Source organism: Sus scrofa, chromosome 3 (assembly GCF_054392235.1).
Source record: "Sus scrofa isolate SSC_HxYL_T2T_F1_AM1 chromosome 3, Sscrofa_HxYL_maternal_Yorkshire_Landrace_v2.0, whole genome shotgun sequence".
Classification (NCBI taxonomy): Eukaryota; Metazoa; Chordata; class Mammalia; order Artiodactyla; family Suidae; genus Sus; species Sus scrofa.
In genome coordinates, this window is record NC_139385.1 from 38,447,547 (window position 1) to 38,461,663 (window position 14,117).

The following is a 14,117-nucleotide window of genomic DNA, read 5'->3' on the forward strand; positions in this document are numbered from 1 at the left end:
GTAGATCCTTGGACAACAAGGGGGACAGGGGTGCCGTGTGGTTGAAAACCCACACGGAGGCCTGCAGAGACGCTCTGGAGAGCATCAGGGCTTCGACCTGGGTCTTTCGATGCCACACACGTGATCTCTAACCCAGCACAAACCTCCCCCACACTTGGTTCACGGAGAGAGCTGTAAAATGAAAATACAGGTACTACTTTTATCAAAAAAAAAAAAAAATTCATGTATAAGTGGACCCATGAAGTTCAAGGGTTTGGTACCTCATGATGGGGGCTGTAAGGGCGTTCTTTGTACGATCCCATCGTCTTGGTTGTGTGCTTGAAATGCGTCAAGAGAAAATGCTGGGGGGAAAACGGACCTCCTGGGGTTGTTGTGAAAGGCACACGAGTACACGGCAGTGTGCGTGACGCGCCCGGGGCTGTGAGAACCCATGTGGCCCCTGCGTGTGAACAACAGGAATTTCACAGGAAGAGTCCAGGTGTGAGGGGCAGCGCCGCCTCACCCTGGAGAATCTCAGCGTCACCCAGTGGATTCCAGGGCCACCGAGGGCACCACGTCAATGCTCTTTGTTGCCCTGGGTGAATAAGTCTGTCATTTGTTGACTGAGCCATTTCTCAAGCAGTTACCATGGGTGGGTCGGAGGCTTGGTGACTGTGAAATGACCCAGGAGCAAGGACTGGCTGGAGGCAGGGCTCTGGTGCCATTTTTCAGACAAGGAGCTGGAGGCTGGGGCAGCCAGGTGCCCGGACCCTGGTGCCCACAGGCTGGGGACAGGGTGGGCCTGGGCTCAATCAAGTCCACCTGCCTCCCCCCGGGGACGGGTTTTCCACAGCTACTTCCCTTCTCTTGCTTGGAATGCACATCATGTGTAGAAAAATAAGGTGACTGATTTTCCCAAAGCGGCCAAGAAAGCCCATGCCATGTCTTCATCTCTCCCCCTTGGGAAATTTCCAGAGACTCTCTTCTTGGGAGGACAAAGAGTGAGGAACTGACTTTTCTCGTTCCCGCAGGCCGGGATGCGCAGCAGCTCCCCCTGACCGCTCGGGGCGGCAGAGCCGTGGGCCACTTGCGAATGCTTCACTCCTGGCCCCTGCTTTGCACTCAGCCAAGTTCACCGACAGGCAACTGGGTGAAAACGTAATTACCAGAAACAGAATCCAAGTGAGTGGCAATTCCAAGTAGAGCGTGGCACGTCCCCTTATCAAGTGACACACAGCCTGCCGCCAGAGGCTTGTCGATCTGATCTTGACGACGCCCTGGCGACCACGCTTATCTCCACACTCACTCTCCCGAAGGCCGCATTTGCATAGGACATTGCATAATTTCCTCTCAGAAGATGGCCCCGTTGAGCATGAGTACATAACGTTACCTAACTCTGAGGCGGCCGAATGGAATACTCGAGATTTCCGAGAAGAGATTTGAATACCTCAGCTCTGCGCTGTGCCCTGCAAGGTACACGGACGCGGAATCAATGTGGGGCCGGGCTCCCTCCTTTCTGCTCCTCAGAGGCCCAGCCTCCGCCGCCGCCGAGGGTGTGCTGGGCGTCAGGACCCCCTCCAAGCCCCCCGAGATGTCTCTGCTGGAGGCGGAGGCGGGGGCGGGGGCGGTGGGGGGGCGGGTGTCCCACCCCGGGACCTGGAATCGAGGCGCTGCTTTGCCCTCCTCCTTTCATTCTTCCACCAGTCTCTCTGCCCAGCATTGCCTGGTGACTGCCAGGTGCCAGGCACTTGGCTACAGGGATAAAGGAGGTCTCCACTCTGGGTGACCTTTATTTTTTTAAAATGATTTTTATTTTTTCCATTAGAGCTGGTTTACAGGGGTCTGTCCATTTTCTACGGTACGAGAAAGTGACCCAGTCACACATATATACACACGTTCTTGGTCTCACGCTATCCTCCATCAGGCTCCATCACAAGTGACTAGATGTAGTTCCCAGGGCTACACAGCAGGAGCTCATGGCTTATCTATTCCAGAGGCAATAGTCTGCATCTATTAACCCCAGACTCCCAGTCTACCTCACTCCCTCCCCCCCAATGGCAACCACAAGTCTGTTCTCCAAGTCCATGAGTTTCTTTTCTGTGGAAAGGTTCATTTGCAACATACATCGGATTCCTGAAACAAGTGATAGCATATGGTATTTGTCTTTCTCTTTCTGACTTACTTGACTTAGTATGAGAGTCTCTAATTCCATCCACGTTGCTGCAAATGGTATTATTTGGTTCTTTTTTATGGCTGAGTAGTATTCCATGGATGACCTTTCTGAGCCTCAGTTTCCTCAACTGAAAAATGGATACACTGCTGACTTGATAGGGGTTCTGTGAGGAGCAGATGAGATGGGATACAGAACCAGCCTACGATTTTTCCCTACACGGGGCACGTGGGCACAGCTCCTTGCTCCCTCTGGAGAGAAGGTTCTTGAAGACAGGGCCACATCTTCTCTTTCCCTCAGATTTCCTCTTTATGATACCTCATCAGAAAAGTACACAGGGGCGCTCTAGAGAGCGGACCCTGGCCGGGGGATCCTCCCTCGTGAGGTGGGGGTGGGGAGTGCGGTGGGGGGTGGTCCTCCTGGGAGAGAAGCTCACCGGCACTTACATCCTCGGCCCCGCCAGCGGAGGCATGTGTGCGGATCTGTGCCGCCGCAGCCGCTGGCTGGACTTCAGGGAGCTCTTCTGAAGAGGCTGACCTTCAAGGCGCTGCCGGGGCGGGGAATGTTCTGGGTGGCTAAGGTCCGGCCAGGACCCGCTCTCAAGACAGGCTGGTGGGGGCGGGAACGGCGGTCGGACAGAACCATTCTGGGCTCTTCCCCCTTTGCTGACTCCGAGGCTCTTCCCCCTTTGCCAACTCCGACTTTTCATTCAAAAACCTCTGAAGCACGTTCCTTCCCGCCAGACTGCGTGCTCGGCAAAGGTGCCACAGGGAGGGACGAGACCCACCCCTTGGGAGCTTCTGAGTTCCACGGGGGCGACACTTAGATGACAGCGTGACCACAGCCACGCGGGGCAAGACCAGGGGGCTGAGGAAGGCCAGAAGAAGTCCACCTACACAGCCCGGGGTCGGGGAGGGCGTCCTGCAAGAGGTGACGTTTTCACTGAATCCTGAAAGGAGCCCAGACCCGACCAAGCGGCCGACGCAGGCCCCGTCCCCCTGTGAAGGGCTCACCGGTGGCGCATCCGACCCTTCATGGCCCGCCTGCCTCCCACTTCTCGCCAGCGCCTCGGGGGTTCGGGCTCCGTGTCTGATTCTGGTTGCAGCGGCGGGAGGGGCCCCCATGTGCATCCCTGGGTCCAGCCTGAACGCGCATCTCTTCTCCTGCGGCAGCATCATCTTGTGCAGAAGGGGGTGGGGAAGGGGCCAGACTGCCTGCCGCGGGACCTTGGCACGCGGCTGCCCACCCTCTGGTCCTCAGGCACCGCATCCAGCAAGTAAAGTGGGGCGTAACAGGACGATGGGGCTGCTCCAGAGACGCCGCGCGAGCCACGCCAGGCCCGTGCCGGGCACTTGGGGTCGGAGCAGCCGCATTCTGATTTCAGCTGCACAAGAGCTGGTGGGAAGAGCGCGCTGAAGGCGAGAAGAGGCCTGGGTCTGAATCCCAGCTGGGTCCTGAGGGGGCTGCCTGGCCTCGGCCGGGGCAAGCGGCCTTTCCGGGTGGGCCTCCGTTTCCTTCGCTCTCAAATGAAGGGGCTGGGACTCAACCACACGCCTCTTTTCTGATGGGAAAGAGCGTCTAAATTTCACACCAGGGGACACATTTACGGCCGTTTGGCAGAAATTAGTTCACAGAGTGAATGCTTACCGGCATAGCAGTCTGATTTTTAATTAGCTGGTGGGAACTGAGGATACTTCAAACATTAACAGTAAAATATGGGAGACCTCTGGTGGAGACGAGCCATACCTTTGGGCTTCAACAAAAGCTGTATCCTTCATGCACCAAATTGCATGCTTTCTGTTTTTAATCGCTCAAATTGAGTATCAATAAACGTTTGGCACTAAAACAACACTTCCAAAGCCCATGATTTAAAGTGACACAGTTAATAGGAAACTAAATCTTATCAGCTAACTCTGTATAATCCTACACACCCAATCAGATGTCCTCTTAAACTGCTAAACTCTGTTTCAAACAAGATAAGAATCAAGAATCTCAACTATTTTTCCCTCTGAGTTTTGTTTTTTTTTTCTTCTTCTTTGGAAAGTAAACTTGAGTATGAACTACTTTGCTAAATTCGTGGAGAACAAAATGAGAAAGGGAAGCCATTCACCCACTCATTCTTTCCACCTTGGGCTTTCATGGCGAGGGGGTCCTCACAGACTTTTGAAGGATATGTAGGAGGGGTCGTGGGTCAGAGACGCGTGAGGACATGGGGACTTTTAAACAGTTCTGTCCTTCAGTGGGGCTGGAGGACGAAGAACAGGGCAGCGAGGGCCGCTGGAGGGTGGGTCTGCAGAAGCTGGGGACCTGTCGGTAGGAGCTGTTTATGAAAGCCCTACCGAGGAGGGTAAACAGAGGCCCAGAACTGGGGCCTGGAGGAAGACTGTCATGGCAACGAAAGGTTTTCCCTGTGGTTATTTACTGAAACTGAATTCAGGAATTTAACTGGAAGTTTATAATTAAGACCCAGCCTGAAACTTACAATATACATGCAAAAAGGGATTTCTAAGGATATGAAAAAAAAAAAATTTAACAAGATTTCCCAATCATTCCTTTATTTATTAATTCGACAAATATTTACTGTGTATCTGCTATGGCAAAGCACAGTCCTAGCTACTAAGGATGCGGCGGTGAAAAAGGAGGTCCCCGCTTTCACGCAGCTCACAGTCTGGTGGATGCAGACAGACCATAAACAAATCACTTAAATAAATAAATCTACTAGTACGAATTGTGTCTACAATGGGAAGGTGATGCTTAAACTGCTTATAAAGAAACTCTTTTCAAAAGTTCACTTACAGATCCTGCAAACAGACTATTCAGAGGTTCCACTTGCAAAAAAGGGATCCCTCCTATACTATCGGTGTAAATTGATGCAGCCACTATGGAGAGCCGTATGGAGGTTCCTCAAAAAAATAAAATTAGAATTACTATATGGTCTAGCAATCCCACTCCTGGGCACACATCTGGAGAAAACTCTAATTCAAAAAGATACATACACACCAAAGTTCCTAGCAGCACTGTTTACAACAGCCAAGATGTGGAAGCAACCTAAATGTCCACTGATGAATGGATAAAGGTGTGATACATATATACACAATGGAATATTACTCAGCCCTAAAAAAGAACGAATAATGCCATTTGCAGCAACATGGATGGACCTGGGGATGATCATACTGTTTCTGTTTCTGTTTTTAAAAAACCATGACAAATATCATATGATACCACTTATACGTGGAGTCTAAAAAAAATGATACAGATGAACTTATTTACAAAACAGAAGCCAACTCACATAGGAAACAAATATATGGTTACCAAAGGGGGAAGGGCAGGGATAAATTAGGAATTTGGGTTTAGAAGATACAAATTACTATACATACAACAGATAAAACAACAAGGTCCCGTTGTACAACACAGGGAACTATATTTAATATCTTGTAATAAACGACAGTAGAAAAGAAGCTGAAAAGAATGTATGTGTGTGTGTGTGTGTGTGTGTGTATAACTGAATAATTTCACTGTACACCTGAAACTAGCACAACATTTAAATCATGGAGTTTCCTGGTGGCTCAAGGATGTGGCATTGTCACTGCTGTGGTGAAGGTTCAATCCCTGCCCTGGGAACTTCCAAAGGCTGTGAGTGCAGCTGAAAAACCACACGAAATAAAACAAAAACAAAACACTGCAAATCAACTATACGTAAAAAAAGTTCCACTTGAAAATGCATATCTATGCTAATTTCAAGTAATAAGAGTTTTGCAGTTTGTTGAGTACTTTAATAAGTGCCTGGCTCTCCGCTAGGCACTCAAAACAATTCAGCAAAGAAGGTACTATTATCTGCATGTTACAGATGAGAAAGCTGAGTCCACCAGAGTCACTAACTTGCCCAAGCCTGTGCTGCTGTGATTTTCAATCCAGGCAGGAAACAGCCACAGTGACTCCGGCCCACGTTCCTCCATACACTTGAAATCACTTAAAATCAAACCCCTGGAGTTCCTGTCGTGGCGCAGTGGTTAACGAATCCGACTAGGAACCATGAGGTTGCGGGTTCGGTCCCTGCCCTTGCTCAGTGGGTTAACGATCCGGCGTTGCCGTGAGCTGTGGTGTAGGTCGCAGACGCGGCTCAGATCCCGCGTTGCTGTGGCTCTGGCGTAGGCCTGTGGCTACAGCTCTGATTAGACCCCTAGCCTGGGAACCTCCATATGCCGCGGGAGCGGCCCAAGAAATAGCAAAAAAAGACAAAAAAAAAAAAAAAAAAAAAAAATCAAACCCCAATCCCGTGAAAAGACTCTGTGGGTCACATGCTATACTAAATTGGATGAATCCAAACCGGCTGGGGAAACGATGTTCGAACATCTTTGCTCAGGCACGCTGCTTTAATTTTTTAAATCATTTATTTATTTACTTAAAAAATTTTTTTGGCCACACCCACAGCACTCGGAAGTTCCCGGGCCAGGGATCGAACCCATGCCACAACAGTAATCAGAGCCATTGCAGTGATGCCAGATCCTTAACCCACTAAACCTCCAGGGAACTCCAGCACAGCGGCTTTTAGAGCAAGAGCAAAGAAACCTCTTGGCTGGGCTGCCTCGATGTCACTGCCTTCCGCTGCCTTGTTGACTTCTTGGCAGAGGAAATCCACCAACAGAGAGAGAAAGGGAGAGGCTAAGACAGATGTCGATTTTGGCAGGATGGTAGGAGGGAATAACAGGTGGCAAGGAAGTCCAGACTCTGAGGGGCTGAGCACCCCACACACCCACCTTTTCACTATAGTGAGGCCTGCATGGAAAATCTCATGCCCCCGAGCCTCAAGCACAGAGCATGTCCGCAGGGCTGGGGAGCCACAGATTCAGATTTGTTAGGCAAGGGGCAGGCAAAGGAAAGGCGGGCGCTGCCTTCCTGGGAGCTAGTCAGGAAGAATGAGGTACAGGCCGAGGACAGGAGGAGCCGGCCAGGCTGCCTGGAGGCCGGGTGGAGGGTGGGGGGCAGCTCCAGCAACCAAGCCTCCCCCCACCAACCCCACGCTGCGGCTCTGGCTGGGCGAGAACCACCAGCCCCACCGTTTCCGCCTCCTGCCACATCCCCAGTGCTTACATGCTACGCAGGCTCTGGGCCTCCACGTCCCCATCCCGTAAAGAGGGCTGCTGACTTAGCTCCCAGGCACTGGAGCCTAAACAAGCAGAGGGCCAGGGCCCAGTAAAGGCCACTGTCCTTGTCATCGCTGTCTCACCTGCCTTCAGGCCACAGATGAGGGCACTCGAGGCTCAGCAGGGAGACGAACACAGAGGCGGGGACTCTGAGACTCCAGAACCAGCGCCTTCCCTGTGCCCTGATTTCACGGCCACTGGCCAGACAGTGCTGTCTAACAGCACCTCCTGCACTGATGGAAGTGACCTTCATCTGTGCTGTCTAGACAGGAGCCACCAGCTACCCGTGGCTATTGAAATGCAATGTAAATAAAAATGAAAATTTTCATTCTCTGTCGTGCTAGCCCCATGTGCTAGTGTGACTGAGGGATAGAATCTTTAGCTGTACTTAATGTTATTTTCATTAAGTGCCACTTAGATAGCCACGTGCAGCTCATGGCTAGCGGGACCCAAAGAGAGCAGAGAACTGACGACATACAGGACTGCGGGAAGCAGCCCAGCTTCATTCCCGGCCAGGGGCTCTGAGTGAGCATGACCCATCGCAGGACTGCCTGGGAACACAAAGCAGTGTGATCCAGGGCCGGGGAGCTCCCTGACCTGGAAGGAATGGGTCCCCGCAGATGCACTGAGGACACGTCCCACACAGCTCGGTGTGCCGGCTCATAGGCTCTGCACCTTCTCCTAGCTCTGGGCGGGGATTCCTTGTGGGCCGCCTGCTTCCCCGCGGCCAGGCCTCCCAGGACAGACAGGGTCTGGCGTCCACGGCCCGGCTCTCTCCACGTCCTGGCCGCCACGTGGGGCTGGGCACAGGGCAGGGGCAGGGAAGGCTCGTGGAACAAATGAGCTGGAAAGTCACTCCCACCACCTGACACTGGGAAGGGTAGGTCCAGACAGCTGAAAAGGCTGCAGCTCAGACACATGGACTTGGGAGGGGGCCAAGGTTTCTTGGAGTGAGGGCCACTGATGGCCAGGGTGCCTGGGCACCGGTGGTCAGTGTCCATCTTGGGACACTGGACTTAGGGGGTGGAGCCTGGGAGGGTCTCTGTGTCCGGAGGCCTGTCGGGGCCCAGGGAGCTTTGCTGCTGGTTACACAGCCAGGCCTGCTCGCCTTAGTGAGGAGCAGGACAGGCCTCCCAGGAGGGCGGGACAGAGAGCTATCTGGTGGCAACTTAGAGCAGGAGGCCCAGTGCCCCTTGGTCCTCCAGCCCCCTCCCCCAGGGCCCCAGCACACGCAGACACCCTGGGACACAGGAGGACGCACGCTGTAGCACACAGGCTCGCCAGACCCTTCCATGGAGAGCGGCTGAGCAGGACCTACCTTCTGGGGCTCCACCTTCTCCCCAAAATGGCTTTTTTTTTTTGAGGGGTAGGCAATGGAGCCCCCTTCTGTTAGTCACCACGCGAGATCCTGCCACAGAGCCCTAATTAAACCTTCTGGCAGCGGCACCCGAACCTCGCTACAGGAGGAATCGGTCGGGGACCTTTAAAATCGCCGGCACGGCTCCCAGCCCTGCACGTCTGATTTCACTCGGGTGGGTGTGACCTGGGCACTGGGAGGCTTAGAGGCTCTCCAGGCGACTCAACTCTGCACAAAGTTTGCAGACCACGGCCCTCCAGCACCGCCTGAGGAGGGGATGCTCCTCCGCCTTCCCCTGGTCCAGCTGAGGAGACAGACTTGGCCAAGACCACGCCCTGACCCACAGCGAACCCCGCCTTGATGAAGAGGCTTATGATCCTGCTATTAAATCAAGGAGCCTGCAGCCCGTCATTAACCCCGACCAGAACAAATCACACAATCCTTTTCAGCTTCTCACTCTGAGACACTGAGCAAGATGTTTTAGGGCCATTCGCAAAATGTCCAACAGGGCCGGAAAGCTGGTGACGCTGGCACACGGAGAGGGTCTCGGTGAAAACACACCAGTAAACATGTGGGGCTGCGATGCCCTCCCAGGTCTGACGGATTGCTTAAGGCATCCTCGGGAGTTAAGGAGAAGAGCCCTGAACTTGGTCCTGTATGTCAGCATTCTCTGCCATGAATGATTCAGATAAAGAAAGACGTAAAATAATAGGGCGAGGAAGGAAATTAATTGAGCTAAGCCTTTTAAAAATATTTCGGATACATCAAGTTCTAATTAAAGATTAACACACACACACAATGGAAATATTAAAAGGCACTTTACAGAGGCCCCCAGAACACAGGGAGAGAGAATGAAATCTGTCAAGGGTGAGGGCACTGATTAAATCACTCAGATAAGGGAATTGGGAAGTGGTGAGAGGCATTTACTTAGGGCTGTGATTTAAATCAGGAAAACAGCCCTTGGTTACTTAGCCAGCTGCCCACACTGGTTCAGCCTTCCTGGAGGGAAACTTGGCAGGAGGAAAGGAAATCTTTCAAAGGAACTTGAACCTGTAGCCCCAGCCTCACAGAGATTCAACTACAGGCAGGTTCCAACTGGGAAGCATGAGTGAGGGAGAGTGTGTTGGGGAGCGGGCGGGGGGGGGGGTGAGGAGAGGGCTAAATGGGGAAAAACGCACAGATAAAAGGAAGGAAACTAAATCTCAGCAGACCCTTGTGATGGGGTGTTACATAGGCAGGTTTCTTTCTTTTTTTTTTAAATGCTGTTAAAATAGTGTTCCCTAAACCTGCGTCATTTCTTTACCATCCTAAAGATTTTTCCATGGTTGTACCACCAACTGAACCATTTATTTGATATTTTCCTTAAGTTTCGTCCCTCCCTTTTAACTTTATTTTAAAAGGAAACTTTGTATCATTTACGTAAGTGCAAAATTAGCATCCTCTGTCAACAGAGGGCACAGCCATTTATACACACAAAATATTCATACATATGCCACCAGAAACCGAAGCAGGCACCCCCTCTTGAAAAGCACACTGAGAAGAGCAGCCGATGATGTGGAAAGAAGTGCCCATGGGGCCTGATGTGAAAAACGAAGGTTACCAAACAGCACGCACAGAAAGACCTTGCTTTATGGAAAACAAACTCATGCTTATCTTAGGTCATGACATGGTTATAAGGGATTCTTAAAATGTTTCTATTTTCCAAATTTTCCTCAGTGAACTGGTAATTATTAATGAATTAATTAATTATCTTTGGCTGCGCCTATGGCATGCAGAAGCTCTCAGGCCAGGGACTGAACCCGTGTCACAGCAGTAACCAGAGTCACAGCAGTGATAACGCCAGATCCTTAACCCGCTGAGCCATGAGGAAACTCCAATACTTTAAAAATTTTTAAAAAATGTATAAAAATTGCAGTGGTCCTATATTTCTCCCACGGGGCCCCACGTGCTTCTTGGAACATAGGCCTGGAAAGACACAGGCCCGACTGTAATCTTTTTCATCTGGGGAAGTGGGAGGGAGGGGGCAGGAATCACTTAGCTTTGTTTGCTGACAGGGACAGCATATTTGTACAGTATTTGTGTAATTAGAAGTTAATGAACAGCGTCAACTTCCAAAGTGATGCCGTCAGGCTTACGCCACTGCCCTGCTTCTGGTCCCCATCTTGCTTGACCATCCAGAGGCGGGTGGCCAACTGCCCGGCCACGCAGCTCACTCGTTGCCGAGACAGAGCTGGCTGTGGAGAGAAGCCAGGCCCCATCGAGGTGACGACAGGCGCAGGGAGAGCCCTGGACCCGCGGTGAGAATGCGATGTGACCGGGCTGGGATCAGGCCCACACAGCCTGTGTCCCTGGCGGGTTTGTCCTCGTCGGTTCTTGTTCATTTTCCACTCTCCTCGCTGCTCCTTGCTGCCCTTCCTGTCTCTCGCCTTTTTTGCTCTTAAAAGCACAGCCTAGAAGAGGTAGGCTTTCCACGGTCCCTAACATTACCGCCCACTTTTTCCTGCTATATACATCAAAGATCCCAAGCTCACACATTTGAAACCAAATGTCATTTAAAAGATTACCGACTTAAAAAAAAAAAAAAAAAAAAAGATTAGCAACTGTTCAAAGAAGCAACAAGTCATGGAAAATCTGACTTTCATTCTGGTTCTGCTTGATCACACCTCCCAAGAAGAAAGTAAAAACTTCAAAGGCATCCCGGGTACTGAGGGAGACCAGAACTGTGAAAGCTTACTTGCTTTTTCGGGGCTGGTCCACTGGTGGACAACTTTTTCCACCCCTGACAAGAAGGGGTGTGTTTAAAGGCCCACGGTCCCTTTTCTTTCTTTCTTTCTTTCTTTCTTTTGCTTTTTAGGGCTGTACCTGCAGCATATGTAAGTTCCCACTGGAGCTGCAGCTGCCAGCCTACACCACAGCCACAGCCACAGCCACAGCAACTCGGGATCCGAGCCAGGTCTGCGACTTACACCACAGCTCACCGCAATGCCGGATCCTTAACCCACCGAGTGAGGCCAAGGATGGAACCTGCAACCTCGTGGTTCCACAACAGGAACTCCCCCACAGTCCCTTTAAATTGGCCCCCACGCCTTCACAATAAGGATAACTGCATTCATTGTAAAGACTTTATTGATTTAAACATGATTCATGTAAAATTCATGCAAAGTTAATTTTTCACATTTGAGTTATATCATGAACTCCATGGCCGACGCAATAGGGAAATGAGAGCAGGCCTATTTGGGCAGTGGGGGCCCAGGCAGGAACGCAGGGCCCTAAAGGAAGAAAGGGAAAGATTCTTTCTGAAGAACTCAGATGCAAACAAGACCCGAGAGGTCACTTCTCAAGAAGGGAAATGCTGGTGCAGGCAGTCAGCTGTGGTAACCGGGACTGGGAAGGGGGTTGGGAGGGGAGGTGGCGCCTGCAAATGCCTCCAGCTTCAGAGCGCAGGTCTGCAGCAGCTGCCCCCGCCGGAGCAGCTGGTGCCTAAAGGGGTGGCTGGGGCTGCTTCCTCCTCCCACCAGCCCTGCACCTGGAGGTGGAGCCTGGCCTTGATGGTGGGTAGGGGCCCTCCAGACTGTTTACTGTAACACACCTTAGGGCTGGAAACTTCTCAGGCAGGGCCTGACTGGGGCTGGCGTGGAGCTTCTGGGTCGAGCCCATGGAACCCCTGACTCACATCGCCTTTCAGTTTCCCTTTAAGGCCCTGGAGGCCGCATCTGCTGTCACCAAAAGGTGACACAGCAGCTGGGCCTGGTTCATTACCAGGTAGTCAAGGAGGACACAGGCCAGCTAGCACCCCGGAGCAAAGGCTGAGACCTGGGCATCTCTTCAAAGCCCAGGGTCAGTCCTGCGTCCCCACACCGCTGGTACAAAGGCAGACAGAATGAAACCGCCATGGCCTGGTGTGGCCTGACTACCAAGGACACTCACCACGCCCAGCCGCTGCCCAAGGCGTCCTGAGGCCAGAGGGCCCTCTCTACCCACTGAGCCCTCAGCCCTGTCCTCATGGCCCATCTTGGTTTGTGCCATCATTCTCCTGCTCCAGATTCAGCGAGAGGTCCGCTAGTTGCCCAGCGCTGGTCTCGCGACCTCACCATCGCCCGTGACCGTGGCTGTGGCAGGACCTTTCGGGAGCAGGATCCCAGAGGGCCACACCCGTGCTCAAGGCCCAGCTTTCCCTTGCTTCTGAGGGGCTCCCCTCCAGCCTGCCACACCCTCCTGTGTGTGCCCTGCCTTTTCTACCTATCTGTGCCCTCTGCCTAGTGGGCCTCCACCCTCTCTCTCCTGAAGGCCTGGCTGAGGTTACTTCTTCAAAAATGACTTTTCTTTGCTCCAAAAGCTATGTATTGGGTGGGGTATCACTGCCAGGAAGTGTGGCCACAGAGAGAAGGCTGACCTGTCACTGCCCTCCTTGCACCGAGGGGAGCAGAGTGGAACGAGCCAACCGAGTCTGGGCAAAACCGCCCAGGTGCTGGTCGGCGTGCGCTGCCCGGCCCGGCCCGGCCCTCGCCACCGCAGGCCCGCTGTTGATCTGGCCGCGCCAGCAGGTCTTTAGGAGGCCGCCAGGCACTCAAAACAGAGGCTTTTGAGACGTGGATTCATACCGGCTGAGGGACAGGGGCTTCTTTCTACAGAAGCCCTGGCTCCAGGGCCCAGGCTCTCTGCGAGGGGACAGGAACGGACCACTCTACCCGGGGGCAGGCTGCCGCCACCTCTCTCCCCACCTCTTTCTCTCAGCTTTGCTGAGCAGGTCTAGCTGAAGTCACGTGAGGTGAGGGTGCACCCTAACCAATAGCCCCAAAGCCCCAACTGGGGGGTGGTGCTCGGGAGACTGAGAATCCTGGTTTGGGTCTCGAGGGATGGTCCAGGTGAGGATGGTCCTTGTCCTGGCTCCTCCCTGCTCCACGGGAACCGCAGCGCTTGTGAAGGCTGCCCACCTCCTGGCCTGCCTCCCACCAGGTGGGGGACACTGTCATGACGGCGACGACGACGACGACGACGACACCAACACCGTGACGGCTGACAGCACAGGTACCGAGCACGATACTACGGGCCAGGCAGTGGACTAGGCACTTTCTGGTACATTAAATAATTCAATTTTCACAACAACCTATTTTCCAGGTAAGGAAATTCACATCCATGGCATTTAAGGAACTCGTCCAAGGTCACATGGCTAATAGATGACAGACCTGGTGCTCAAACCCGGATACGTTCTGACACTGGAGCCCCTCCTCTTACCCCTGGGCCCAGAATAAAAGAAAGGAAGCAAAAAGAGAGAAAGGAAACCAAGCATTTTAGGGGTGAGAACTGAATGTTTGAATTTGTTATCTGCAAATCAACTTTCAAGGAAAGGCTGGGCGAGCCTGCAAGCAGGGGGTGGCTTAAGCACCCCTTTAGAGCTTACCCCCAACCCCGCAGGCAGGGTTTCCGCTCTCAGGCCCGGCCGACCTGGCAACCAGCGCAGGCCGGC

At 52.6% G+C, this 14,117-nt stretch overlaps 1 protein-coding gene across 34 annotated transcripts in view; it reads right to left on the reverse strand.

Annotated features, from left to right (window-relative positions):
- The window catches only part of CLEC16A (C-type lectin domain containing 16A), a 220,317-nt gene that overhangs the window by 68,058 nt on the left and 138,142 nt on the right, over positions 1 to 14,117 (reverse strand). For 3 of the 34 annotated variants that reach the window (XM_085017584.1, XM_085017581.1, XM_085017577.1), the window contains one exon: positions 11,759 to 11,919. The exons of the other annotated variants lie outside the window; for them this stretch is intronic. In XM_085017584.1, the coding sequence (XP_084873710.1) occupies positions 11,822 to 11,919 (98 nt within the window). In that variant the 3' untranslated portion in view covers positions 11,759 to 11,821. Of the gene's footprint in view, positions 1 to 11,758; positions 11,920 to 14,117 lie in introns of those variants that run through there. 34 annotated transcript variants of the gene reach the window in all.